The sequence below is a fragment of the Loxodonta africana genome, chromosome 9, assembly GCF_030014295.1.
Source record: "Loxodonta africana isolate mLoxAfr1 chromosome 9, mLoxAfr1.hap2, whole genome shotgun sequence".
NCBI lineage: Eukaryota > Metazoa > Chordata > Mammalia > Proboscidea > Elephantidae > Loxodonta > Loxodonta africana.
Genome location: NC_087350.1, coordinates 122,329,330 through 122,354,188, shown reverse-complemented (window position 1 = coordinate 122,354,188; position 24,859 = coordinate 122,329,330). Strand labels below are relative to the sequence as shown.

The following is a 24,859-nucleotide window of genomic DNA, read 5'->3' as shown; positions in this document are numbered from 1 at the left end:
GGAGGCCCGAGGAGGCCCGAGGAGGCCCGAGGAGGCCCGAGGAGGCCCGAGGAGGCCCGAGGAGGCCCGAGGAGGCCCGAGGAGGCCCGAGGAGGCCCGAGGAGGCCCGAGGAGGCCCGAGGAGGCCCGAGGAGGCCCGAGGAGGCCCGAGGAGGCCCGAGGAGGCCCGAGGAGGCCCGAGGAGGCCCGAGGAGGCCCGAGGAGGCCCGAGGAGGCCCGAGGAGGCCCGAGGAGGCCCGAGGAGGCCCGAGGAGGCCCGGGGGTCGGAGCCCAGGACCGCCCCGCTTAGGCCCCGCCCCGCTTAGACCCCGCCCCGCAGATCCCGCCCCGTCTAAGTCCCGCCCACCTGCAGATGACCACGCCCCGCCCCCTGAAGCCGCGCCCACGGAAGACTCCGCCCCGCCAGCCCTCTAAGCCCCGCCCCGCGCAAGCGCCCAAACCCCACGACCCGCCTGCGCTCCCTCCGACTCCAGAAGCCGTCCTCATTGCGCAGGCGCTAGATACTCGGCCCGCGCAGGCGCCCTAGCCCGGCGGACCGACCCGTCCCTCCCGAGGCCCCCAGCACCCCCATCGCGGTCCCTCCCCTGGCCGGGGGGTCATGGCTCCACCGCCCCTGTCGCCGCCGCTCTGCACGCTGCCGGCGGGCCCTGGGCCCCCCCGCTTCGTGTGCTACTGCGAGGGGGAGGGAGCCAGGGACGGGGATCGCGGCCCCTTCAACATCTAGTGAGTGGGGGGTCGCGGGAGGTCGGGGCCCGGGCAAACGGCGGCCCCGCCTGACAGCCCCTCCCGCCCTAGTGTGACAGACGCCGCGGAGCTCTGGAGCACCTGCTTCACGCCGGACCACCTGCCGGCCCTCGTGGGTAACGGTGGGGGCGCCGGGGACCGCAGCACCCTACTCCTGCCACCCGGACCAGGGGTGGGGTCCCAGCGGGGCTGGGTGCCTCGGGAGGGCCAGGGCATCTCCCTAGGGCTCTGTAGCTGCAGCCTTAACGCTGGTCTGGGGGCCCAGGAGGCTCCGACCTCCCTCCCAGGAAGATCGGGGTGTTCCCGGTGGGGCTGGGCCAAGCCAGGTCCGAGCACTCCTTCAGGCTCTGGAGTCCCCAGAAGGTTCTGGGGTCCCAGGCAGCTCTGGGTTCCGGCAGTTGGTGACAAGCCCCTGTGCCCTGCAGAAGGCTCGTTTTGGCCTGAGTGCAGCTGAGGACATCGCCCCCCGGTTCAGGTGAGCCCCGGAGCAGGGAGGGCGGCTGGGCAGGAGCTGGTGGGTCCCCCCCACCACTCAGCGATCTCCTTTTCCAGGGCAGCCTGTGAGCAGCAAGCTGTGACCCTGACCCTGCAGGAGGACCTCGCATCCCTGACTCTTTCCAGTGGGCCCTCGACCCTGACCTTCGACCTCTCAAAGGTGCCAGGCCCAGAGGCAGCCCCCAGGTTACAGGAGCTAACACTGGGCCTGGCAGAGCGTGTGTGCAGGCTGGAGCAGCGGCTGGCAGGTGGGGTGGGTGGTGGCGGTGGGGGGTGGGCCCTGCACTTCACTGGGGTCCCCTGCTCATGCCTCATTCCTGGTGCGGAGTGGGTACCCACTGGCTTTGTTCCTCAGCTGCGGAGAGGACAGCCAGCCCCAGGAAGAGCCCCCTACAGGCAGGGCTGCAGCTCTTTTTACCAGGTAAGGTACACACCCTTCAGTATTTGACCTGGGCTACAGCCACGTTCCTTCCTCTGGGACTCAGTTTCCCCAGAACAAGCCCACTCTGAGTCTTACGCTCGAGAGAGAGGATCTATTGATGTAGAGAGGGATTGTGGATGAGGGTACTGTGGGGATCAGGAGCCCCCCATCCTGTTTTCCCCCAGACCCTGATCCTCAGAGGGGTAGCCCTGGACCTGGGGTCAGGAGACGGTGTCCTGGAGAGTCCCTCATCAACCCTGGCTTCAAAAGGTACCTGCCCGCCACCACCCCTACCCCCTGTACCCAGGCCTAGCCTGGACCCGAGGTAGGCCCTGCAGGCCTCTTGCATAATGTCACACTGTCTCTGATTCCCAGTAAGAAACCGGCCAGTGGTGTGGACTTTGATGACACCTGAAGGTACAGCAAAAAGTGTAACCCAACCAGAAATCCACCTGGAGAGGAGGGGCAGTCCTCTGGAGACCCGCCCACCCCACGGCTGCCCTTCTGCTGCCCGCCCACGAGGCTGCCCCTCCAGCCCCTTCCCCACCAAATAAACGGAGCCCTGGTGACACAGCGGTTAAGAGCTCAGCTGCTAACCAAAATGTCGGCAGTTGGAATCGGCCAGCTCCTCCTTGGAAGCTCAATGAAGCAGCTCTACACTGCGCTTAGGGTTACTATGGGTCAGAAACTGCAACAGTTGTTTTGTTTCCAGCCCTCCGGCAGAGGTGCGGGGCCAGACTTGCTCCTGGGGGCTGCCTTGGGATCGGGGCCACCGGAAGTAAGCAGATTGCATCTTGGCTCAAACCTGCGGCTCCTGGGCACTCTCGGGAGGAGGCTCCTGGTCGCTGGGTCTGCCGGAGCCCCGGCTCTTGCATACCCGCCCAGCCCTCCCTGCCTGTGAAGCTGGTGCAGGGCAGGCCCAGAGCTACCCAAGAGGTCGACGCTATTCCCACCCCAACCCGGCACACATCCCGCCCTGCACACGTCACTCTGACAGACCCCACCCAGATGGCCACACACCATGCACGGATGCGCTGTAGGGCCTGGGCAGTAACCCGTTGGAGCTGCCCCCACCAGGAGTCCGAGAAGGGCTGCGGCCACCTGCTGGGGCGGGATTGAGGAATGTGGGCCAGCCCCGCCCCCCTGGCCCCAAGCCCCAAGCCCCGGGGTGCCAAGGGCTGGGCCCTGGCTCCCCACCCTCCTCGGCCATCCTGCCGCCCCGCCCTGGCCTGACTGGTTTGGGAACCCAATCCTGTCCCCGCAATCCCTGTCGCAGGCCCCAGATGGCTGCAGGAGGCTCTGAGCCCCTGGGTTTGCTGTGTGTGTGGGGGAAGGGCTGTGTCCCTCTCCCCGCACCTGCTCGTTCTCCTGTCCCTGTCATTCTGGGCGGGTCATCTGGTGCTGAGCTTCCCAAGGTGGGGCTTAGGGGTGGCAGTGATCGTGGGGTCTGGGCCCTCGGACGTGAGATCACGCGCACTCAGGCCCAAGTGCCTCGATAGGGCTCCGGACGAGTGGGCATGGGGGCGGCAGGCGGGGAGCTCGGTCCGTAGGGAGACGTGAGCGGCTAGCGGGGGCGCACGGCTGGTCGGTAGGCCGCCAGGATCTCGGCGCTGTGTGGACATGTGTACTTGAACTCCTTTTCTTGCAGCGCGCTGTCCAGGTAGCGGCGGACGCCTCGCAGCTCGCCTGGGATGGGCGCCTGACGGAAGTGCGCGCACACCGTCTGGGGGGGGAGGCGGGTCAGGCCCTCGCGCGCCCGCGCCCCGCCGGCCGCGCCCCGCGCCCCGCGCCCCGCCGCCCGCGCCCGTGCTCACGTCCACGATGTGCAGCTTGGGCAGCAGCCCGCAGTCAGCCAGAGTGAGCTGGTCACCGTCGAGGAAGCGGCGGCGCGATTCACGCAGCTGAGGCTCGCGCTCCAGTTCGTGCTCTCGGGGCGCGCGCAGGTAGCGGTCCAGCCGGACCAGGGCGCGCAGCAGTTGCTGGTACAAGGCTGGGGGATGGGGGCAGTAAGGATCCGGTCCCGGAGCGCCCTCCCGGCCAGCCTGCTCCCGCCCCACTCACCGTCGTCCTGCGCGGGCACTGGGTTCTTGATGAACGCCGAGAACTTGTGGAAAACGTCGTTGCCTGCTGTACTGGACTCTCGGTAGCGGGGCGCCAAACTGGGGAAACTGCGGGCGGGGTGGGTGGGGACGCTCCATCAGGCCCGGTCAGCACTCCCTTGCCCGCATCCCGCCAGCTTCGTCCTGGGTCGTCCTTTCCGGAGCCCATCGCCCCCTCCCCGCCCGGGGCCCTCACTCGGGCGGCCCCAGCGTCTCCTCCAGAAACTCCTCGATCTGCAGCGTGTCTGTCTTGGCGTCGCCGTCGTAGAGCAGGATGGGCAGCTGCGAGCCGGGGGCGAAGTCCTTCAGCACGTCTGGGGACCTGCAGTACAGGAGGAAGGAGGGCCTGGCCGAGCGGCGCGGAGGCCCGGGAAGGGTCGCAGGGCGGGGATGGGCTCACCTTCTTACATCCACGGTGGTGAGCGTGAAGGGCACGCCCTTGAGGAGCAGAATCATGAAGAGCCGCTGGCAGGAAGGGCAGTGCCCCACGCTCTCGCCATCCTCACTCGCCTGGGTGGGTGGAGCAGGGGGTTAGGGCAGGGAGCAGCCCCAGGAATCCACCACCAGGCGGGCTGGGAGCAGCGCCAGGGCTGGCTGGTTGGACAGGGCCGCTCCAAGAGGGCACTTGAGTTGGAGAGGGTGCAGAGCTGCTAGGGTGGGGTGGGACCTCCGGCCCCTCAAACCTTATCTTCAGAGCCTGAACAGAGGCCAGGCCCCCTGCTCCAGGCCCGTCAGCTGGTGACAGGGTGGGGTGGGCTGGGAGCTGTTCTCTCAGTGATTCACGCCTCTGAGCTGGGCATCTCCGCTGGCACCATGCTGATTCCCCGCACCCCCAAGGTGGGGAGGGGTGGAGTCCGGCCACATTCCACCCCTCTACACACAGACAGACCCCAAGAATGCGCACTGACCTGAGGCCAAAGAGCTGCTTGGCCCAGCCCTTCCTCACTTCCGCACACTGACCCCAAGCTCCAGGGCCTCAGCCTGGTTGACTTCCCCACCAGGGCTTCCCCCCACCCCTGCCCCAAGTGATGGGCTGGGCCCAGAACCAGACTGGGAGTGAAGAAACTCCCCCACTTTGGGGGTGACTTACTGGGGGCCTTCTTCCCCAAGCAGCCCTTACTTTACTCAGCCTGCTGACAGCTGCCTGAGTCCCCAAGCCCACCAGAACGGCAGGGGCTCAGCCACTATCTGGGAGACCCCCTCAGCCCACACCAGAGAGCTCAGCCCAGAAGAGCCACTCAGCCTCCTCCCCCGAGGCCCTGTCCCCCAGCCCAGCCCTCTTGGCACCTTCACAAACAGCTGGAGCTTGGCGGTCTCAGCCATGGCAGGCGCAGAGGCTCTGAGCACAGACAGGGCGCCAGGCAGGGGCCTGTGCTCTTTAAGGCTCCCTGGCTGCCCCGCCCTCCCTGGCCCAGGGGCCGCCCCACCAGGTACTTAGTCGGGAGGTGAGGCTGCCCAGGTTCAGAGCCAGCTGTGCAGGACTGTACGTGCAGAAGGCTGAGCTCCAGGGTGTGACTGCAGGTGGAAACTGGGTGTTTGGGGCTAGCCCGAGATTGAGACTGAGGCAGCTGGTACAGGCTGAGGGCCCAGGACTGTGGGTCTGATTCAGGGCAGACAGTCGGATGGGTTCAAGAACAGTGGACTGAGTGAGAGGCAGGGGGGTGGAGTGCCACTAGCTGGGGGGTGGTGGGCACAGCTCTGGATCAGGCACCCCCACCACAGACCCCAGCCCAAGATCTGCACTCAGGGCCCTCTGCAGGGAGCACCTGCTGTTGATCAGGGCCTGGGCCCAGAGAGCTAGGGTGTCTGCTTGTTGGGAGAGAGGGGAGGAACATCCTAGCCGTGGCCTGAGTTTCCCCATCTCTAGGATCTGCATTAGGAGTGATGAGCCCTCTTGGGAGGGACCCGCTACCCAACGCACAGCTGGCCCTGCTGGGTCAGGCGGTGTCACAGACAAGCCTGCACTCCTGCTCAGGGCAGCACCCCACATTCCAGCCAGCCAGTCTGGGAGATGAGCTTGGCTTTCCAGACCGTGGTGGAGGCGCCTCCACCCTGCACTACTGCTCTCCCACGCAGGCCCAGCGCTGGCTTTTCTTTCTCCTCGAACCTTATAAAAAGAAGTGTGGGGAGGGAAGTTAGATCCCCAGCCTGCTGGAGCCCACAACCTGGGTGCACCCCGTTCCCGTCTCCCCCCGCCCCCGGGCGCCTAGTGGAAGGGGAGCAGCCCCAGGGGACCCCGGAGGGGCGACCTCCTCCAGGCAGGGCGCCCAAGGAGGCTCGGCTGCCACCCGGTGGCCGCAAACTGCATTGCCCGGAGCCTGCGCGCCCGGCTCACCTGGCGCGCGTAGAGTGGTGCTGGCCGGACAGGGCGTTCCGGCGGCGCCGGTTCCCCACGCCCGCCCGTGCGCTCTGCCCGCTGCCCCCTCGCCAAGGGCCCTGGTCCACGCGGCTTGGGCTCCTGTCCCCGGCTCAAGGCTCCGCAGCCTTCCCGGGAGTCTGTGCCGTGCCCGAAATGCGCCGTCCTCTCCAGCACGCGGTCGGGGCTCAGGGGCACCGACGTGCGTGCGGGGGGCTCCAGTGGTCACATAGTCAGGTAGGAGCCTGAGTTTTCCCCTCCACCCCGCCTCTATGAAGCCCCTGTGAAGATCCGGTGCTCCACGCTTTCAGCCATGCCAATACTGTCGGCGCCACAGTCATAGCTCCTCTGGCTGGTTTCTGCTTCCCTCACAAACTGCCAACCCTGGGGAAGCAGCCGAAGGCCCTGCACACCTGTACCTGTTCACCACATGTCGTGTGTGTGTGTGTAAAATTTTATATGCACAATAATAAAACCATTGTGGTCGAGTGGTTTCCAACTTGTAGTGACCCTATAGGACAGAGCAGGACTGCTCCATAGGGTTTCCAAGGAGCAGCTGGTGGATTCCAACTGCTGACCTTTTGGTTAGCAGCCGAGCACTTAACTGCTGTGCCACCAGGGCTTCATAATAATACAGTATATAATGTATGTAGTGTATAACGTATATAGAGTCTAACATGTAGTGTGTAACATATGTAGTATGTAACATGTGATGTGTAACGTATGTAGTGTGTAACATATGTAGTGTGTAACATACACAGTGTATGTTGTTGTTAGGTGCCCTGCAGTCAGTTCCGACTCATAGCGACCCCATGTACAACAGAATGAAACACTGCCTGGTCCTGCACTGTCCTCACTACGCTTGAGCCCACTGTTGCAGCCACTGTCTCTGTGTATGTGTGTGTGTGTGTGTGTGTGTGTGTATTCTTTTTGACCCCAAAGGGAAACCCAGTACACTTTAAACAATAACCACCCCCAGCCCCTGGAAACCACGATTTTACTTCTTTCTGCGCATTTGCCTAGTCTAGGTATTTCATATAAATGGGATTATACAATGTTGTCCTTTTGTGTCTGACCTTGTCACTCAGTGTCGTGTTCTCAATGCTCACCTATGTTGGGGCATGACTCAGGACTTCATTTCTCTTTACGCTTGAGCATTCCACTGTATGCATAGACCACGTATTTTGATCAGCCCACCTGTTGCTGGACACTTGGGTTGTTTCCAGCTGTTGTGAATAGTGCCGCAGTGAACACTGGTGTACACAAAACTGTTCGAGTCCCTGTTTTCAATTCCTTTGGGTACATACCTAGGGGTGGGATTGCTGAGTCATGCGGTGATTCTATGTTTAGCTTTTTGAGGAACCACCAGACTGTAGGGGGTGTCATTTTAAGATGGGGATTAGGTCCAGTTTAGGGCCCTGGCTCTGTGCTCCGGCAGCGGGTAGTCAGAGGGAGCAGGAAGATTGAGCTTTTTTGTCCCTGGACCTGCCCCTCCCTCGGCACAGGGGCCTGGGGCAGGGAGCAGGCTCAGCTCGGTAACCCTGCTGAACTAGCACCCTAGCACCCTCTCCCCAAGGCATTTCGGGATTGTCTGGAACAGGACCTTGTCCTGGCAGAGAAGAGATTTGTAGGGCACAGACACCCTCTGCCTCCATTTGGGGCTGGGACTGTGTGCTGGGTTTGCACTGATCAAGCCAGGGTATCCAAATGTGGAGCCTGGCCAGCCTTTAGGGGCTACAGCTGGTACTGCGGTTCCAGTTAGGCAGCTGGGCTGTGTGTGGCTGGGGTGCGGGTGGGTTTCAGCAGGTTCTGGGTCGGGTGGGGTGGTCGGGACAGGCTGAGGGCTTATGCCTCACCCACCTCCAGCTCCTAGGGACCTGGTATATGAAGGCAGTGGTGGCCGACAAGGACTTGTCCATGGAAAAGAGGCCCAAGAAGGTGTCCCCCATGATGGTGACTGCCCTGGAGGGTGAGAACCTAGAGGCTTCGTTTACTTTCCTGTGAGTCTTGGCCCCACCCCTGCTGGCTCAGGGGCTTCTCGCCTACCCTAAGCAGCCCCACCTGCTGTTCCTCTGGCTACCGAATATTTGAAGTTACACACACTGGTAAAATAGGTGTGTCAGGTTCATCAGCAAACTTTGGAGGAAGGAGTCCTGGGGTGCTCTATGCCCGGGAGCAGGTGGCAGTGAAATTTTGGGGGCACCTGAGCAGAGGGACACCTGGGCCAGAAGAGCTGAGGACGGCTCAGGTGTGCCGCCTTATGTTCCCCGGAAAGAAGGATCAGTGCCACAAGAAGAGAGCTGTGATGGAGAGAATGGGGGGAACCTGGCACATACAGTGCCCTGAGTCCGGCCCCCCACCCCACCCCCAACCCCATCCACACACGGAGAATGCCCAGGGTGGCCTTCCTGCCTGAGTGTCCCTGCCCTGTCCGAACTCCAGGGCATGCTAAGCTTCACCTTCCCAGGGACTTGCTGCCCCAGGAGGCAGTAGTGACCTGAGATCAGACCCCAGGTATGGCGGGTTCATCTGCAGCAGGGACTTGGCTGACCACCCCGTCCATCTGGGTGGTCCTAGCTGTTGACCTGGCAGGAATATGGGGGTTAGGGATCGGGGAGGGATGGAAGCATAGCTGTGGGGCAGAGACAGGTGTCCAGCTGCCCTGAGCTGAAATGGTCAAGCTCCAAACTCTGACACTGTTTGCCCTGACCCCTCCTCGTGTTTCCATGAGGGGTTGGGGACCCTTCCCCCAGGAGGCGGCTCTCTCTCGGTGATTGGGGTCCATAGTGGTGGGGAACAGCAAGACCCTGGGCTCCTGCCAGGCTGGGGGCTCTAGGGGCTGGGTGTGCTGTACGGTGAGGGCAGCCTAGAATCCAGAACCTTCTAGGCTGTTCCTTAAATGGTCTGGGTGTTTTCTCTAGGAATGAAGAAAGTGAAGGCCGATTTCTTCTCTGCCTACAGATGGGAACAGGAAGCACATGCTGCTCCAGGACCTGCCGTGAAGGACCACAATGTGGGAAAACTTTCCTCATGGCAAAGCTCATGGGGAAGGGAGCTTCTGGCCCCACCTCCATCTCCACCCCAGGACGCAGGGGGTTGTGGCCCTGCACTGGCCTCTGCCCATGGTACAGTGGGCTCAGGGGTCCCTGTCCGAGCTCCCTGCAGGGGACACGGGTTGGGGGACACCACGGGTAGGGTAGGACTATGGGGGGGCAGGTCATGAAGGGGACTCCCACTGCTGCTGCAGCTACAAAGCAAGTCTCCAGGGGTCTCTGGGGCTGGGGCTGGGGTCAGCAAGAGGCAGGGGTGAGCTCTGCTGCTAGACCTTTGTGAAGGAGGGACCCCAGTACAGGGTAGCTCTCACGGGGGTCAGGACGAGGCCCCCGAGTCAGGCCCAGAATCCTGAATGTGGCTTTGGAGGCCGCATGCACTCCCAGAGGGGCTGCTCTCTGGCTGGGGTCTTGCCCCCATAGCCTCATCCTCAGGCCTGCTCGGGTGGCTGTGATTGCTGGCTCGTCAGGGTCAGACTTGCCCAGAACTCTGGGCTGCCTTTCAGGCTGGGTTCTCCTCTACAGAACCACCCCCTGTGCTGGGGGTGTTGTCTCTCCACACCTGCCCCTCAGTGACCCCCAAATCCAGCCTCCTTCTCATCTCGCCTTCACACAGGAGCCCAGGCGTGAACATGGAAGCCCTGAACGAACATGAGAAATTCATAAAGTGCAAAGGATTCACTTGAAAAACCTTCACCTCCGCCCAGACAGGTAAATGAGGCTTTGCCGTGTCCCCGCATCCCCATGTCCCTGTGTCCTCATGTCCCACATCCCTGTGTCCCCACGTCCCTGTGTCTCCACATCCCCATGTCCCCATGCCTGTGTGGCCCCACGCTCCCATGTCCCCACGTCCCTGTGTCCCTATGTCGCCACATCCCTGTGTCCTCATGTCCCCACGTTCCTGTGTCCCCATGTCCCTGTGTCCCATGTCCCATGACCCTGTGTCCTCATGTCCTCTCATCCCTCTGTCCCCAAATCCCCATGTCCCCACACCCCCGTGTCCCACATTTCTATTTCCCTGTGTCCCCATGTCCCCACATCCCCATGTCCCTACATCCCATGTCCCCACATCCCTGTGTCCCCATGTCCCTGTGTCCCCACATACCCATGTCCCCACGTCCCTGTGTCCCCACATCCTCATGTCCCCACATCCCTGCATCATGTCTCCATGTCCTTGTGTCCCCACATTCTGTTGTCCCCATTTCCCTGTGTCCCCATGTCCCCATGCCCAGTGTCCCCACTTCCCTGTGTCCCTGCATCCTCATCTCCGTGTGTCCCCATGGCCCCATGTCCCTGCATCCCCATGTCCCCATGTCTTTGTGTTACCATGTCCCCATGTCCCCTCATCCCTGAATCCCCATGTCCCCATGTCCCTTGTCCCCATGTCCCCATGTCCCCACATCCCTGCATCCTCATGTCTTCATGTCCCTGTGTCCTCATGTACCCATGACCCTGTGTCGCCATGTCCCTGTGTCCTCACATCCTCATGTCCCTGTGTCCCCATGTCCCCATGTCCCTGTGTCCCCACATCCTCATGTCCCTGTGTCCCCACGTCCCCATGTCCTTGTGTCCCCATGTCCCCATGTCTCTGTGTCCCCACATCCCTCTGTCCCCATGTCCCCACGTCCCTGTGTCCCCATGTCCCCACATCTCCATGTCCCCACATCCCTCTGTCCCCCATCCCCATGTCTGTGTCCTTGTGTACTCATGTCCCCATCTCCCTGTGTCCCCATGTCCATGTCCCCATATCTCCATGTCCCCACGTCCCTGTGTCCCCATGTCCCCACATCCCTGTGTCCCCATTCCCCATGGCCCCACATCCCTGTGTCCCCATGTCCCCATGTTCCTGTGTCCCCCATCCCCATGTCCCCACATCCCTATGTTGCCATGTCCCTGTGTCCCCGCATCCCCATGTCCCCAGGTCTCTGTGTCCTCACATCCTCATGTCTCCATGTCCTTGTGTCCCTGTGTCCCCACATTCCAACATCCCTGTGTCCTTGTGTCCCCATGTCCCCACATCCTTGTGTTGTCACATCCCCATGTCCCCACATCCCATGTCCCTGTGCCTCCACGTGCCCACATCCCCATGTCCCCATGTTCCCAAGTCCCACGTCCCCATGTCCCCACATCCTTGTGTCACCACATCCCCATGTCCCCAGGTCTCTGTGTCCCCACATCCTCATGTCTCCATGTCCTTGTATCCCTGTGTCCCACATTTCAACATCCCTGTGTCCCTGTGCCCCCACATTCCCACATCCCCATGTCCCCATGTTCCCAAGTCCCATGTCCCTATATCCCATGTCCCCACATCCCCATGTCCCCATGTCCCCCTGTCGCCACATCTCTGTGTCCCTGCATCCTCATGTCCCGTGTCCCTGTGTCCCCACATCCGCATGTCCCCACATCTCTGTGTCCCCATATCCTTATGTCCCTATGTTTCTGGGGGTAAAGTGTTGTTGAATGACTGTGCTACACGCTGGGCTGAGCTTGGTCCTGGGCAGCTCTGACCTGGAGGCAATGAGGGGGTCCACTGCCTTGTCTGTTGTTTCCTCACGTACATTTTCTTTGCACCCACAGAGAGCTGCACTCCTGAAAGTGGGTAGGGTGAGTAGGCACTTCTGGAGGACGTTGGGACTGATCAGAGTGTTGGAGTCTGTGGCGTTCAGGATTGTGTTCTCTGAAGTCCCCACCTGCCCCAAGTCAGCAGGAGACGCCCCACCTGGGCCAGGCAGGGGCCACTGCTGCCCTTTTTGTCAGCTTAGGCCCCTGCTCGTTACCCTCAGAAGTCCCTGACTGTAATTCCCGGGACACTCAGGATCCTCTCTTTTACCTAATTAAACCCACCACCCCGTGTCCTTGCTGGTGGTGTGAGGCTCCTTCTTGGGGCCCTGCTCCCCAGGCCTGTGACCACACTGTCCTCCGTGAGCGCCCCTTGGTGTACGACAGGGAGGGTCTCCCCTCAGTTTACCACCTCCACACACACCCAGGTATGCAGGTAAACGGCATTCAGTGACAGGCTATCTCAGTGTCTGGGGCTGCAGCGACAAAATACCACCCGTCAGTGGCCTTAAAGAACCGACACTTACCGTCTCACAGCTCTGCAGGCCAGAAGTTGAAACCAGGGTGTCGGCCGTGTCAATTCCTTCTGAGGCTTTGAGGGAGGTACTGCTCCAGGCCCCCTTCCCAGCTCTGGTGTCTGCTGGCAATCCTTGGTATTCTTCAGCTCGCAGCTGTAACCCCACCTGGCATCTTCTCTGTGTGACTGTCTCCGTGTCTGCTCTCCCCATTTAGATGACGCCAGCTGATCACATCCCCAAACAAGGTACAGGGTGAGGACTCCAACATACGTTTTTGGGGGGTGCAGTTCAATCCATGACAGCTGCCCAGTCTTTGGAGGGGTGGGGTAGGAACAGTATAGACCAAGTCTCCCTCTAGGCCCCTGTTTGCTCTGAAAGGACAGCCACCGAGGGGACCTCTCTGAGTCTGGCACCTGCCCTGCCCCTCTGCACCCCGAGTGGCTCCACTGATGTCCCCCTTCATTCCCAATCCTTTGCCCTGCCCACTGCACCCCGAGTTGTCCGCTGTCATCCCCCCTTATTTCCCAACCCAGCACAGCAGCCCCAGTTAGCACCTCCAGAGAGCCCTGCCTGGACCACATCCCCCCCCTCCACCCTCTGCCCATTCCCCATTGGGCTGCTTTCTCCTGACTCCAAATAAAGATTTTCAGCAGACACTTTTGGCTTGGCCTGTCTGTGAAGGGGCCACGGTGCTGGCTCCCTTGGTAATCTGCTGGGGGCGTACTGGGGACATTGGGCCTGCAGGGGCCAGTGTAGATGCCTGGAAGCCCCACCCAGGTGGCTCAGCATCTGACTTACCTGCAGGGCCCCTTGCTGCCTCCAATAGGTCAGTGCACCTTGGGATAGAGCGAGGCCTGGACTGGGGCTGTGACCTGTGGGTTTGTGAGGCCACGGGTGAGGGGCGGCGGGGGGAGTTGGGGTCAGGGTGCAGATGGGGGTTGGACTCAAGGCGGACTCCTGCCCCAAGTGGAAACCCACGGTCCTCGTTCAGCCCCAACCACAGCCTCCCCATGTGGGCCCAGGTGCCGGATCCATGCTGGCCTACAGGGCACAGTGGACCCGGTGGAGACCCGTAGGGGCCTCGTGTCCTGGGAGGCCACCACAGGGGAAACAGAACGGACCACTGTGGGGCAATAAGCACAGTCCCAGGAACCCCAAGTCCAACAGCCTGTTGAACTCCAGGGAGACGGTTTTTCTCAGCAGGGTGTTATTGTCGGGCCAAATGACTGCCCATCTCATGCTCCTCTCTCTCCTGGACATAGTCCTGGGGCAGTGGCCAGGGCGTGGTCATGAAGTCAAGCCAGCCAGACAGGAAGCAGGTGCGGTCCAGGCAGGCGCGGGCCTTGGTGTCCACGAGAGAAGTGGAGGAGCAGCCCCTGGTCTTATAGAAGGTGGGACAGGGACTGGCGTCTCTTCCCCTGGCTCCACACACCAAACACATTCCAGAAGTGTGAGAGACCCTCACGTAGAAATACAAAAACATAGGCATAAATATTTAACTGGATTTGGAGCAGAAAAGAATATTTGAAGCATAAAACCCATCGCCATGGACTTGATTTTGACTCGTGGCATCCCCATGTGTTACAGAGTAAAAGTGAGCTTTGTTGGGTTCTCTTGGCTGTAATCTTTATGGAAGCAGATCACCAGGGCTATCCTCTGTGGCACCGCTGAGAGGGATCTAACCACCAACCTCTAGGTCGGAAGTCAAGCACAAGCCATTTGCGCCCCCTGGGAACCTAAAACGCAACAGGACTCAATCTCAGCTGAAAAGGTAGAGATTTGACTGTGTGAGAATTTAAAATGTAGACACAGAGTTTTCAAGGTGGATACTGAAGGCAAATGACAGACTGGAAATAGATCGATGGCCTGTGAAGGGAGCCTGTGGTGGGTGTCCGCAGCTCTCGCAGCTTCCCTGCCTTGTCTTCCTTGTGCTGCCTCCCTGACTGCATTCCTTCCTGGTGGGCTGTCAGTCCCACTGCCCTGGCCCACTCTGCAATGGGTGGTCGCAGGATGAGAACCAGGCAGCCACCCTCTGGCCTTTGGAGTTTAAACCTCGAGCTGAGAGACCACAGGCTGACAGGGGCTGCTCTCTCCTCATTGTCCACCAGTCCCTGCTCCCTGTTCCCTGGAGCTGCCCAAATGGGGTCTTCTTGGGTGCCCTCGTCCAGCTTCCCCTTCCCTCCTTACAGCATCTAGTCCCAGACCCATCAAGTCTCCATTCTCTCAAGCCAGAGCTGATTTTCAGGGTTGTTAACCACAGGCCCCTCATCCGCATCCAAATATCCGAACTCCTTGAGAAGAGCTGTTACAGTCAGGAAAACTCTTGATCCCCAAGTAGGACACGTGCTGAGGTCATGAACAGAAACTCCACAGAAAACCAAGAAACAGGCACGTGGAGGAGAACCACAGTGTGTGTACATATCCTGATAAATGTTTTATTTTATTATTATTGTACTTTAGACGACAGTTTACAGAACAAACTAGCTTCTCATTAAACAGTTAGTACACATATTGTTTTGCGACATTGGTTACCAACCCCACTACATGTCAACACTCTCCCCTTCTTGGCCTTCAGTTCCCTTTTACCAGGTTTCCTGTCCCCTCCTGCCTTCTCATCCTTGCCCCTGGGCTGGTGTGCCCCTTTAGACTCATTTTGTTTTATGGGCCTGTCTAATCTTTGGCTAAAGGATGAACCTCAGGAGTGACTTCAGTACTGAGCTAAAAGTATATCCGGGGGGCCATATTCTTGGGGTTTCTTCAGTCTATGTCAGACCAGTAAAACTGGTCTTTCTTTTTTGTGTGTGTGAGTTAGAATTTTGTTCTACAATATAAATGTTTTATTTTAATTGTCGTAAAAATATATAATACCACATTTGCCAGTTCACCATTTTTCAGGTGTATGAATTAGTGATATCAGTTACATCAATCATGTTGGGCCTCTACCATCCATGGCCATTGCCAGGTTTCCCATCACCATGAAGTTGCTCGCTGCCTCCAATCAATGGCTGCCTCTTCCCCTCCTTTCCACCCCTGGTAACCACTAGTGAAATTTGGTCTCTCATATAACGGAGCTCATACAATATCTGTCCTATTGTAACTGACTTCTATCACTCAGCATAATGTCCTCAAGGCTCGTCCATGTTGTAGCATGCATCAGGGCTTCATTTCTCTTTGTGGCACCACAGTTTATCTTTTGGTCCCTATCAAAGTGGATTTTTTTTTTTTTTAAATATACAAAAGGAAACACAAGTGCTGGAGATGATTCCCTCTGATGTTTGTCCACTGGGAGGCTGGCAACACGTGGACTGAGAACAAGGACTCTGCCTGCAGACAGACAGCACGGTGTCAGTCCCAACTTGCTCAATGATTGCCTGCCTTGGGTGGGTTATTTAACCTTTCTTGGTTTCCTCGTCCATAAAATGAGGATTACAAGAGCACCCACTTTTTAGGGCTTCTATGACGAATACAGGAGTCCTGGTGGTGCAGTGAATAAGAGCTTGGCTGCTAACCAAAATGCTGGCAGTTTTACTCTGTCCTCTAGGGTTGCTATGAATCAGAATTGACTCTATGGCAACAGGTTTTTTTTTTTTTTTAATGAGGAACACACACACACACACACACACACACACACACACACACACACACACACACCCCACCTGTGTGCATGCCTGGTACAGCCCAAGTCTACATAAACATCGCCCTTCATGCTGGTGGAGTGTAATTTGTATAAACCCTAATCTGATGCCCTGTGGTTTACTAGCAGCCCAGGTGGCACAAGTGGTTTACAATCAGCTGCTAACCTAAAGTTTGGCAGTTCTAACCCACCCAGCAGCTCCATGGAAGAAAAGGCCTGGCGATCTGCTTCCATAAAGACAATAGCCAAGAAAAACCTTTGGATCTCAGTTCCACCCTGTAGCACATGGGGTCACCAGGACCTGGAGACTGGCTCAGCAGCAGCCAAGAATAATGATGACATGATGCTCTAACTCCATTCTAAGACTCAGTATTAGAGAAACAATGATGCTAACAAATATTTAAGAAGAGATTCTAAGTCGCAGCAGTCTACATAATCACACAATGAAAACTATAGAGCTTGGGTCCCCCAGAAGTATACGAGACAGGCTCAGGTACAAGTGGTTTATTTGGGAGGTGTCCCAGGAAACAGTGATGGGGATGAGGAGGTGAAATCAGATGGGAAGGCTGCTGGCACATGTTTCATTGTTGAGTCAGTTCCCACTGTGGGCACTCGGCCCAACCCCTGAGACACTGAAGGGTACATGGGCCTCAGAGTTATTGCCCCCGAAGGGTGAGGGAGCTGGTGTGTCATTGGATAGGGGTCTCTGACCAGCCAGCTGGGCCAATCTTCCCTGCACAAGAGTTCACGTATGTCCTTATGACAGCCCACTTCTCCCACCACACTAAGCTACTGGGCCCTCGGACTGCTGGAAGCACTGCCCCCTGGAAAATCCCTCCGACAACTCTCTTTCTCGGCCACCCTGAGTGAGGGTGCAGGCAGCAGCTCCCACTTTCTGGGTGCACCCACAGATCGAGCTGACAAGCCATGAATGGGTCAGTGCCTTTTCCTCCACTGTCAGCTGGGTGTAGGCAAGCACCGGTGAGGCCAGAGGTGGACTGAGGAAGAGGCCCTGGTACGAACAGGGAGCATGTAGGGTCCAGACTACCTATTGAGTTAACTTATTTGTGCCCTCTGGCCCTGCCAGGTCTGATCCTCGGTGGACCATTTCCATCAGACTGTGGGTTACTTCTGGGGACCTACCTTATGGCAATACCCAGGTTGAGCTGGGCAGCTCCAATATCATAGACATGAGGTATCCTGAGGTCAGGAGCTCAGTACATACTCGGGCCCAGGAGGAAGGCAGATGCAGCTTTTTTTAAAAGTGTTGTAAATTTTAACTTTAAAGCCATTCTACAGCATTGCAAGAGTCGGGGGACACCGTGCCAGGGAGAAGGCCCAGCTGGTGCAGAGACCGGGAGGCAGTTGTGAGTTTGTCCAGAGAGAGGGTTGGAAAGCTGCCAGTGTGGCTGGAGGGAGCTGGGAGGAGAGGAGGGAGGCAGGAGGAGGGCAGGTCCAGGTCCCAAGAGGAAGGCAGATGCAGCTTTTTTAAAAAGTGTTGTAAATTTTAACTTTAAAGCCATTCTACAGCATTGCAAGAGTCGGGGGACACCGTGCCAGGGAGAAGGCCCAGCTGGTGCAGAGACCGGGAGGCAGTTGTGAGTTTGTCCAGAGAGAGGGTTGGAAAGCTGCCAGTGTGGCTGGAGGGAGCTGGGAGGAGAGGAGGGAGGCAGGAGGAGGGCAGGTCCAGGTCCCAAGACCTAGGGGGCTGGAGGAGCTGTCTCCTGCCCTGTGACAACATCACCCCAGAACTCATGACTCACAACAGGACACACTGATGATCTCACAGTATCTGTGGACCAGGAACAAGGCATGTCTTAGCTGATGACTCTGCCCCAAGTTCTCTCACAAGGCTGGGGCTGTGGTCTCAACGGAGGCTTGACTGGGGAGGATCCGCTCCCTGCTCACTCTGAGTTGTGGGCAGGACCTTGTGAGCTGTTGGACTGGGGGCCTCAGTTCCTCTGTGTCTGTTGATTAGGGCCTCGAGTCATTCTCATGTCAGCCTCATAGGGCAGGTCGTACATCACAGCTCCTTCCTGGGGTGTGCAGGGTGGGGGGCGATGACAGAGCGAGAGGGAGCATAAGAGAGAGCCGGGAGACATTGCCCAAATGGGGTGACTGTGAGTAGAAATCACTCGACGGCACCAAACAACAACATTCTTGAGAAGCAAGTCCATGACTCCCCACTCACACTAGGGAAAGGGGTCACGCAGGATGTGGAGGCCAGCAGGAGGGATAGCTGGGGGCCATTGTGCAGGCTGCCCATCCCCTGGTCCAAGATGAGACACTGGGTCAGATTCTAAATAATGGAAGTTATTGGAGGGTTTTGATGTTTGTTTAATTCCAAACCCTTCTGGTACACACGGGGAAGTGACTTTCCCAAGCTCACACCACCAGAACCCAGCCCTGTTTTGAGGTATCCTCCATGCTGCTTCCCATCCCTGCTTGAAATTCTCCCATCTCTGAATTTGTGCGTCAGCTACGTGTGACACCAGCCCACGGGTTTATGGGTGTTATCTCACATACACCTGCTGATTTCCCTAGGAAGAAGTTGCTAGAATGATCCCCATTGTGTGAAGGGGAGGCTGAGACGGCTCTGAGAAGCACAAAGACTTGTCCAGGGTCACAAACAGCTTAAGAGGGATAAGCTGTGTCTGGAGCTGGCTCTGTCTGCTCAAAGCTGGGGCCCTGGCTCACCCAAGCCTGCCCTGGGTTCTGTGGGGGACTGTGTTGGTATCACTGTGTAGAGTTAAGGAAATGGCAAGGGGAGAGGTGGGCATTCAGCAGCCCAGAAGGGACTTGGGGGAGGTCTTATCTAACATTGGGCCCAGGTCAGGGGACCCAGGATATGACCTCACTTCTTTGACAATGGAGGACATAGAACTCAGAACCCTGGTCACCAGACACCCACATTCTAGAGACAGCCCCCTACCAGCTCAGTTGAGTGGAGATGCCGGAGTTAGAAACATGTTTTCCCGCTGTCTGTCATTTACCGAAAAGATCCTAAAGGTGACACAGGGTGGCCCAGGGCTGCCAATCCAGACCAGGCCACCACTGTGATCCCACCTGGGCAGCCCTACGCCCCTCCCCCAGGTCACACCAGCCCTTGTCCTCATGGGGTCCCTGGCAATGGGGGCATCGAGGAAATGAGGACAGAACTGATGAAGCAGAAAGTTGTTGGAAGAGGAAGGATCCAAATGGGAGGGAAGAGGGTAGGGTCAGGGAAGGAGGGGTCATGTGATCTGGGGAGATTTGGGAGGGGAAAGGTGAGGAGGAGGAAGATGAAAATGGTGCTGCTGCTGCTTCATGACCAGCACCCATTGAGAGCTCCCCAGCTCCATCCCCAGAGCCCTTCACCATCACTGGGTTCATAAGCCTTGGACTGACCTGGAACGGGGCGGTGGGTGGGCCTAGTCCGTCAGGTTGGGTGCCTTGGAGACTAGGGGCTGGGGTGGCAAAGGTAGAGACATGCTTCACTTTCCTGCCCCAACCCGCTGATCACATAAGACGCTGGGGCCTAAGCTCCTACCCGGGGGCCTCATTTCACACCAGGGCTTTAGGGAGGGATGGTCAGGGGGTCACAGGCTGAGCTGGTACTCTCACGGGGGCCTTCTCTGAGTTCTAGCTTGCCCTGTGTGTGCCAGGCACCCTGTGATCCTAGCTGCTGGCATTGACCACCCACTGCTGCCTTTGTGCCAGCCCAGCTCCTCCAAGATCCTGCTGCAATACTCAGAGGTTGCCATTTCTAACCCTAGTCAGTGAACATGGACTGGGCTGGATGGTGCAGCCCCAGGCTGACCTGCCCAGCACGTGGTGTAGATAGAGAACTGGGAGCTCCTCTGAGGCCCAGGGGGCACAAGGGCTTAAAGGGGCAGAGAGGGAAGGAGGCGGCTGGGAGGGGCAATTGATGCCTCCCGGGTCACTGCTGGGCTCTGTCTCTGCAGAACCCCCCGAAGGAGATCCATAACGGGAAGGAAGATGGCACCATCAAATCCACCGACCCCAAGAAAAGGACCAGGAAGGGCTGGTGCAGATTCCGTGTGAGTGCGGGCGTGGGTTCCCCTCTCAGGACCCCAGATGACTAGAGGGAGCCCAGGGCCCAGGCTCTACCCCAGAGATCCCTATCTCCCTCCCAGGGCTTTCCCTCTCAAGGGACTCCAGGCCCCTCCCAGAGGAATCTGCCACCATCCTTCCTTCCCTGCCCCACTGTCCTGCCTGCCCTGGCCAGGTGCACGAATATCAGAAATGAGTCTTTTATGCTGTTTGCACTGCACGTCAGCCCCGGCATCTTTCTGCAGGTTGCTCCTGTTTCAGAGTTTAACTCTCGGCCCAGGGGCCCCAGGCAGCAGTCAGCTGGACTGTCCTTCCACACCTTCTCCCAGCCTCACACATCCTCAGGCTTAGCAGGCTTCTTTTCCCCTAAAGCACGGGGCGCAGTATATGATATACCTTTTTCAACAAACTCCAGTGTCGAGGAACACATTACCTTGACCCCTTTAGGTCAGAAGCTGTGTCCTGACGTGGCTGCAGAATATTCCAGAAGGGAGGCGGTTTCCCATGGTAATTGAGCCTCTCACTGTTGCTGGCCCTGGGCTGATATCTTCTGCTGCCCTTTCAGCAGGGCTGCAGAAGCCTTCTGTGTGTCCTCACCCACTGACCCACAGCAGGGCTGCAGGAGCCTCACGTGTGTCCTCATACACTGACCCACCTAATCTACTGTGTTCTGCTGGGGCATTCCTGTCCCACCTCTTGTCACTGGTCACAGAGGTCTCGGACTCCGACCCTCCTGGTGGCCCATGGGGCTGCCTCTGATACTATGTTCCTCCTCTGTCCCACCCCAGTGTCTTTGTGGGTTGGACCAGGACATGGAGGAGACCTGTGAGGTGGAGACTGTCCAGCCACTCTCACTGGAGCAGCAGGTGGAGCGACTGGTGCCTGCCTTCATGGAAGGTGAAACATCTTTCATCGACAATTTCCTGGAAACATACAGAACCTACGCTACCACCCAGCAGGTTCTGGAACTGTTATTCCAAAGGTGAGCACCCCACCCTCCACAGCCCAGTGGGAACTCAGCCACCTACCAGCTGTGAGTCTGGGGAAAGTCACTCACCTCTCTGCCTCAGTTTGCTCCTCTGAAAAGGGTGTGGTAAAGGATCAACCTGCTGGAGCAACTGTCAGGACCACATGGGACAAGCCATGGGAAGTGTGTACCTGGAGCCCAGCTCTGTGGAAAAGGCTGCTGGAGGGGCTGGATGTTCACATTTGTTGTTTTCCTCTCCTCCATGAAGAAGCTGCTGCCTCAGGCCTCACTGACCGTGTGCCCTTGAGCAAACCTATTTCCCATTTGTAAAGGGGGTTGAGATGCGTCCAGTGGGTCCTTGTCCTTGGTGTAGGTAGAACAGTAGTCCCTGGGGGTGGGCAGAGGGGCCCAGGGCACTCAGATATCAGGGAAGGTGCTGGTTGGGTTCATTCATTCAACAATCATCTATGGGTCCCCGAGTGCTGCAGACATTGTCCTAGGCACTTAGCACTGTTCAATGAACAAAGCAGACAGGAAGCCCTGCCCTCCTGGGCCTCCATTCTAGTTGGGGACTGACACAGGAACACCAGATGTTGGAAGCAGGTAGTGGCCACAGTGCATTAGATATAATGCCCCATGTCTCCTCTAGGTATGGACGCGACTCCCCCTATCCTGTCCCAGATGGCGGAACCCAGGAGGACCTGATAGAGTGAGCGGACTTTGGGTGGAGAAGGAGGGGCTGCTGTCTCCACAGAAGGGTTGGGGGGTAGGGGGTGTGTCTGGATTGGGGCTGGTCACACCCTGGGTCCCACACATCTAGATCCCCCTGGAGGGATGAGTTCAGCGTCGCCCCCTGCAGGAGGAAAGCGGTTCACACAGATCTGAGTTGGAGCCCTGGAGTCCTGGGGAGCAGAGGGGAGGCTGGGGGCTCAGACTGGCCCCTGAAGGAGCCCTTCCCCCTGACAATCCCCTCCATTTCTGGTTGTCTTCTCCCCATCCCAGGACCAGGCCAGGAGGTGGGGAGAAACCAGGTCCCGAATCCTGCACCCCTGTCATGGGGGCTGAGTTGCATATGGGGTCCCTGTCCCTGGGAGAACAGTGACCGTGGGAGAGGAGACCCTCATGTGCATGCAGAGAACCAGGCAGCACACTGGTGCCCACCCTCTAGGTGGAAGGGCCTGAGGTCCTGGGCAGGCAGGCTGAGGATACACACAGTCTGTCCTCAGCCTCAGATATTCCTGGAGCACTACTGTGTGCCAGGCTGTGAGGTGAACATGCAGACATAACCTCCCTGCCCTCGGAGGTTTACTGTCCATTGGGGAGGGGGCCAAGAGACAGAAAGGGATGTAAGTCAGGCTTCCTGAGGAGGGAGAGCTGGTCAGATCATTGGTGGGGTGCTGCCTGAGACCGAGGCTCTGTGTTAGCCCCCTGAACAGTGACCAGACCTGCCACTGCCAGGACAGCCACAGGGTCAGGTGTAGGATGGGGCTGGCCGTTGCAAGGACAGGGCAGACAGAGGGACCAGGGCCCTTACACAGGTGCCCTGGAGGGCAGTGTGGTGGGAAAGGCCAGGCCTCTGACCCTTCTCTTCACCACCCATCCCCAGAGCCATGTCTTTCATCCTGGAAATGTGGTTGTACGAGTATTCCGATGACTTTAACCAGCCCCCCAACTTCCCCTGCCTGGATCTCCTGGTGGAGTACGTGCTGAAGAACATGCCCCAGTCGGAATTGAAACATCGCGCTTATGCACTCTGTGCCATGCTGGGTCACCGGAAGCCCATTAAGGCCGCGATAGTGGGTGAGGAGGACTGGGCACGCCTGCATGTGAGCTTGTGAGGGGGACATGGGGCGGGTCCCACAGGAAGGACCCCCAGAGGTGCAGATTGGACCAGAGCTCAGAGTAACCTCAGACCCTCGTCTTGTGGACCAAATTCTGGGAAGACTTCTAGGGTCGAAAACTTGGGCTTCTCTTCATACAGTGGGATGTTTTCCTTCATTGGAAAAGTGAGAGGAAAGGCAGTCATGGTGTTAAACGTTTCTCTTCTTGCACCTCCAATGTCAGCACTAGAAAAAGCTTGCGGTGCACGGGTACCTCCAGAAGAAACTCCAGGACCACCTCCTCAGGCAGACGTTGTTCTGACACCAGTACTGGAGTTCGATAGAGCACCAGGTCTTCCATCACCAGCACCAACACCAGATGGAAAGCCTGCTGGTGGGCTGGACTGTCTTCTCGGGTCACCTCCAGAATTGTCTGCTGTACTACCTGGTGAGGTAGATCCCACTCCTGAACCAACACCTTAGCAGGATAGAACACCAGGTCCTCCATCACTGGCACCAGATGGAGAGCCTGCCAGAGGGCTGGAATCTCATCCTGGGCCACCTCCAGAACCGGATCCCAGACTACCTGGTGATGCCAACCATGCTCCTGCACCAACACCAGGGCTCGATGTAGCCCCAGGTATTCCATCTGCAGCCGTGGCCCAGGCATCACACCTACAACTTGCAGGGAAGCTGGATTCTTCTCCCAGGTCATCTCCAGAAACAGCTCCCGGACCACCAGCTGATGTGGACCGTCTTCCTCAAGGAACACGGGAGCTTGATGCAGCCTCAGGTCTGGCATCTCCAGCTCTGGCCCAGGCACCAGAGGCTGAGCCAGTTGTCCCACCTCTCTCACAGCAGCTCCTCAACCACTCCAGGGAGTGTTGGCCTCAGAACGAGATCCTATCTCACCCTTACCTGATCCGGTATTTCTGTGCTTTATTTGTAGTCTTTTTCCAGCTCACATTATAGTTTATACTATTTTAACTGGTAGATTTTCATTTAATAAAGTTTTGTTTTAATAGTTTAAATGTGTATAATATAGTGTCTTTATATTCCCTAGCGGCATAGTGGTTAAGAGCTTGGCTGCTAATCAAAAGGTCCGCAGATGAAATCCACCAGCCGCTCCTTGGAAACCCTATGGGGCAGTTATAGTCTGTCCTATAGGGTCGCTATGAGTTGGAGCCAAATTGATGGTACTTAACAACAACAAATATACTTTCAAAATCCTATCCAACCATTACCGGTATCTACGTACCTCAGAACATTGTCCTCACCAAGGAGAGAAACCCTGTTCCCATTGAGCGGTCCTCCCCATGGCCCCTCCCCCGTGCCCATGGCCATCAGTGATTGGTTTTCTGTGTCTATGGGTTTACCTGCTCTGGAAGTCTTATCTCAATGGAAATATGTGGCCTTTTGTTCCCCGCACTTTCACTTAGCTTCACGCTTTTGAGGCTCATCCACATTGTAGACTTGTCAGTTTCTAATTCCTTTTAAGGCCCAGTGGCATCCCATTGTGTGGATGGCCCATGCTTTGTTCGTCCAGTCATCTGTTGCTAGACTTTGGATTGTATCCACCTTTTGATTGATGGGAGAGAGTAGTGCTGCTGTAAGAATTTGTAGACAGGTACTTGGGTGAGAGTCTGTCTACAGGATAAATTCCAGGGGTGGAGGTGGGAAGGGTGAGGACACAGTCCAGGTGTGGGGAGTGAGAGTTGGGAGGGATCAAGAGGCAGACAAGCTCTGGGGGCTGAGGAGGTAGGAAAGGCCTGGAGAACTCCCAGATGTGGGTAACAAGGAGTTGTATCCCAATCCCATGAATGCCAGTAAATTTCCATTAGCCCTTAAACTAGCCCAAGCCAGATTTGGCCCATCCTGCAGGCACAGAAGGTCCAACCGTGACCACTAATTGATCTCAACAGATGATGCAGCGACAGGTGAGACGATTCAGAAGAAAAATCATCACCCAGACCCTACTCCAAAGCGAGAGTCTGACAAAACCCAAGACAGTTCCTGTTTCCTGGCCACCTTCTAGAATTTTCCCTCCGCAGTATGCTTGCTCGGCTATCGTCTTCCTGCCCCAATCACATATAAGCCCTGCTTGGGCAGTCAGATCTGAGGAACTTCCTCCCAGCATCTTGTT

General features: G+C 57.8%; 2 protein-coding genes and 1 long non-coding RNA gene across 8 annotated transcripts; 2 read left to right on the top strand and 1 right to left on the bottom strand.

Moving 5' to 3' along the window:
* Positions 1 to 386: 386 nt before the first annotated feature.
* PAXX (PAXX non-homologous end joining factor) lies at positions 387 to 2,354 on the top strand. 5 transcript variants are annotated; one of them, XM_064290708.1, is made up of 7 exons: positions 387 to 723; positions 796 to 856; positions 1,143 to 1,219; positions 1,297 to 1,487; positions 1,595 to 1,660; positions 1,846 to 1,930; positions 2,036 to 2,189. In XM_064290708.1, exons 1-7 carry the CDS (start codon positions 599 to 601, stop codon positions 2,073 to 2,075), a joined length of 645 nt encoding a protein of 214 aa, XP_064146778.1. In that variant the 5' UTR covers positions 387 to 598; the 3' UTR covers positions 2,076 to 2,189. The 5 variants fall into 5 exon arrangements, with proteins under 5 accessions (XP_064146778.1, XP_064146775.1, XP_064146777.1 ...); XM_064290705.1 differs by having other exon boundaries at positions 389 to 723; positions 1,297 to 1,492; positions 2,036 to 2,354; XM_064290707.1 differs by having other exon boundaries at positions 391 to 723; positions 1,297 to 1,399; positions 2,036 to 2,354.
* A 512-nt stretch (positions 2,355 to 2,866) lies between these two features.
* Positions 2,867 to 4,248, bottom strand: CLIC3 (chloride intracellular channel 3). Its single transcript, XM_023542193.2, has 5 exons — positions 4,160 to 4,248; positions 3,956 to 4,081; positions 3,722 to 3,828; positions 3,475 to 3,650; positions 2,867 to 3,383 (listed from the first exon to the last, which is right to left on the bottom strand). The coding sequence occupies exons 1-5, from the start codon at positions 4,213 to 4,215 to the stop codon at positions 3,225 to 3,227; spliced, it is 624 nt and encodes a 207-aa protein (XP_023397961.1). The 5' UTR covers positions 4,216 to 4,248; the 3' UTR covers positions 2,867 to 3,224.
* A 26-nt stretch (positions 4,249 to 4,274) lies between these two features.
* Positions 4,275 to 12,180, top strand: LOC135232332 (uncharacterized). 2 transcript variants are annotated; one of them, XR_010322894.1, is made up of 4 exons: positions 4,275 to 8,115; positions 9,077 to 9,240; positions 9,782 to 9,876; positions 11,743 to 12,180. It is a non-coding gene; the product is annotated as an uncharacterized LOC135232332 (long non-coding RNA). The 2 variants fall into 2 exon arrangements; XR_010322893.1 differs by having other exon boundaries at positions 4,275 to 9,240.
* Positions 12,181 to 24,859: the final 12,679 nt, after the last annotated feature.